The sequence below is a fragment of the Nanorana parkeri genome, unplaced genomic scaffold (genome assembly GCF_000935625.1).
Source record: "Nanorana parkeri isolate BGI_ZX_2015 unplaced genomic scaffold, ASM93562v1 scaffold266, whole genome shotgun sequence".
Taxonomy (NCBI): domain Eukaryota; kingdom Metazoa; phylum Chordata; class Amphibia; order Anura; family Dicroglossidae; genus Nanorana; species Nanorana parkeri.
Genome location: NW_017306534.1, coordinates 497720 through 499877, shown reverse-complemented (window position 1 = coordinate 499877; position 2158 = coordinate 497720). Strand labels below are relative to the sequence as shown.

General features: G+C 39.2%; 1 protein-coding gene across 1 annotated transcript in view; it reads right to left on the bottom strand.

The window, feature by feature from the left end:
* Positions 1-65: 65 nt before the first annotated feature.
* Positions 66-2158, bottom strand: part of LOC108787511 (protein FAM169B-like) — a 33262-nt gene continuing 31169 nt past the window's right edge. Inside the window, exons 6-7 of the mRNA XM_018557089.1 lie at positions 995-1119; positions 66-299 (exon numbers count right to left, since the gene is read on the bottom strand). Of these exons, the coding sequence (XP_018412591.1) occupies positions 66-299; positions 995-1119 (359 nt within the window). The remainder of the gene's footprint in view (positions 300-994; positions 1120-2158) is intronic.

Sequence of the window (2158 nt, the reverse complement as noted above, 5' to 3'; positions counted from 1 at the left end):
AACTGAGATGTGCAGCAGGTGTACACCATTATTAATGTATGTTTTAGGAAAAACGATCTTGTATCTCAGCACATTTTCATGCACTTAGTCTCTGCAATGTTTATCAAAAGTTTTCTCCGTCTCATCTTCGCTCCATTCTTCCACCATTTCCTTCTAGTCTGGATCTTCCTCTTGTGATACAGTGGTTCTGTTAGGCAGTCAATACTGTCTTTGCCTGTGAGACGCCTAGTCTGCCCTCTCAGCAAGACAGGTTCCTTTTTTGTGGCTTCTACCACTTCCTCTGTAGGATGCTCCATCTTCTACAACACACATATCATGAGGGTAAAAAAGAAAATGATCTGGTGACCATGAACAGTATGACAGCTCAGTGATGTCCCTCCTCAAACAATTTGACTAAAAGAGGTTTTATGTGTAGCTACCACCCAACATTTAAAGTTTTTTAAGCTACCTAGTTGGAACATACAATGTTTAGAAACATGATCATTCTCCAACATCTACTCCCATTTTTATAGCCACAAAGGCTACTGTGTAAAATCTGCCTGACAATGGGTAATGACCAAAAAGGAGCTGCTCACTACAAGACCTTTGGGGTGGAGAGCAGAAATGTGAAACTTTGCCCCTCGAAAACTAGATTATTCGCTAAGTTTATTTCGGTTTTAAACAGTAGATAGCTGACAATATTAAAACTAGTTGTTTAAATTGGGCACTTGGTGATCTACATAAAATTATCTTTTACTTACTGAAGTGTAGATGGCATGCTTCCCCTATTGTAAAGCTACTCTTTAACCCTGAGGGACATTAGTGGGACCAGTGTTACTACGTTAAAACTAAATCAAATGGTGAAGTGTTCCTGTCACCCACACCATGGATGCAGCAGTTTTGTGCACTGAATAATCAGCTATAGTTGACCTTGATGTGTCAGTGCTCTCACTAGCATGTAGTGAATAAAAAGTTTGCATCTGTACATTTTATTAAAAAAGTAACCATAACTTACCACTGGGGTCTCTCCAAGCTGAATCCGTAACCATATATTAATTCTTTGGCTCCAGTCCCCAGGAGGATCAACTTCCCACAGTCGGTCCTGTTCTTTACGCTTATCCATAAGAAATCTTCCACAAACTGAAGAGAAAATATATTATTGAACCATTTGATCAGCTTTACTGTCCCAACAAATTCAGTGTCTCTATTTAATAACACACGGCAAAACAAATGATGTGCATTAAAGAAGGGGTGAGTGCAACACCACTTCTGCTGAGGAGAAAAATCCTCTTCAATCCAACTATATACATATCAAGGATTTTGGCAAAGTTGATTGCATATTCATTATACTACCCTTTATGCAACAGAGCCACTTGTAGCATTGTCAAACTGCTGAGAGGGTAGTGTTATATGCACTAGCAGATTTAGATGGACTTGGCTAACAAATTAAATTCGAACTCCCGATAACACTTTTTAAGCAGTTACAGGAACAGTTTCATTTCCCTTTGGGATAAAGGTTTTACATAAATGAAATAAAGCTGCCTATTATAAGCAACCCCATTAGTGTTAAATGGTTTGTCTAAACCCTCGATCTGTCAATTTTGCTGGGCAGCTTGGTCTATTAAAGGAAGCTGAAAAAAAAAGATGCCGGTGTGCGCAAGCGCACACTGCCCGTTCGGCATTGCGGTCATTGGAAGCCCGCCCCTCAGGGGGCGTGGCTTGCGATCATCGCAAGTACCATCTGCCTATGCAAGATAGGCAGATCGTACGTTTTTTTAATTACCTTACAACCATCGCAAGACAAAAGTCTTGCGATGGTTGTAAGGTGTGTGCCCAGCCTTAGTGTCTTAGAAAAGCTTACAAAAAAAATAATGCAGACACCACATCTAGGAAATGGTAAGCAGTAATATATTCCATGTTTTGCTTTCGGGTTTAGATATGCTTTAATGACAATGAGATTTAATTCCATGGTATAATGAAGATAGTTAGGGATGTTCAGATACCAAGTACCGTACAAGTACATGTACTGATACTTTTGCAGCTCTAAGACTAGACTAGAGAAAAATTCAAAAGTTAGGAGGCAGCTGTCATTTTTAAGGAGCATACGGAGCTCCTGGGACTTGTGCATCTCTGTTTTATAGGATGATTTTTTAAATATATATACATATATATATATATA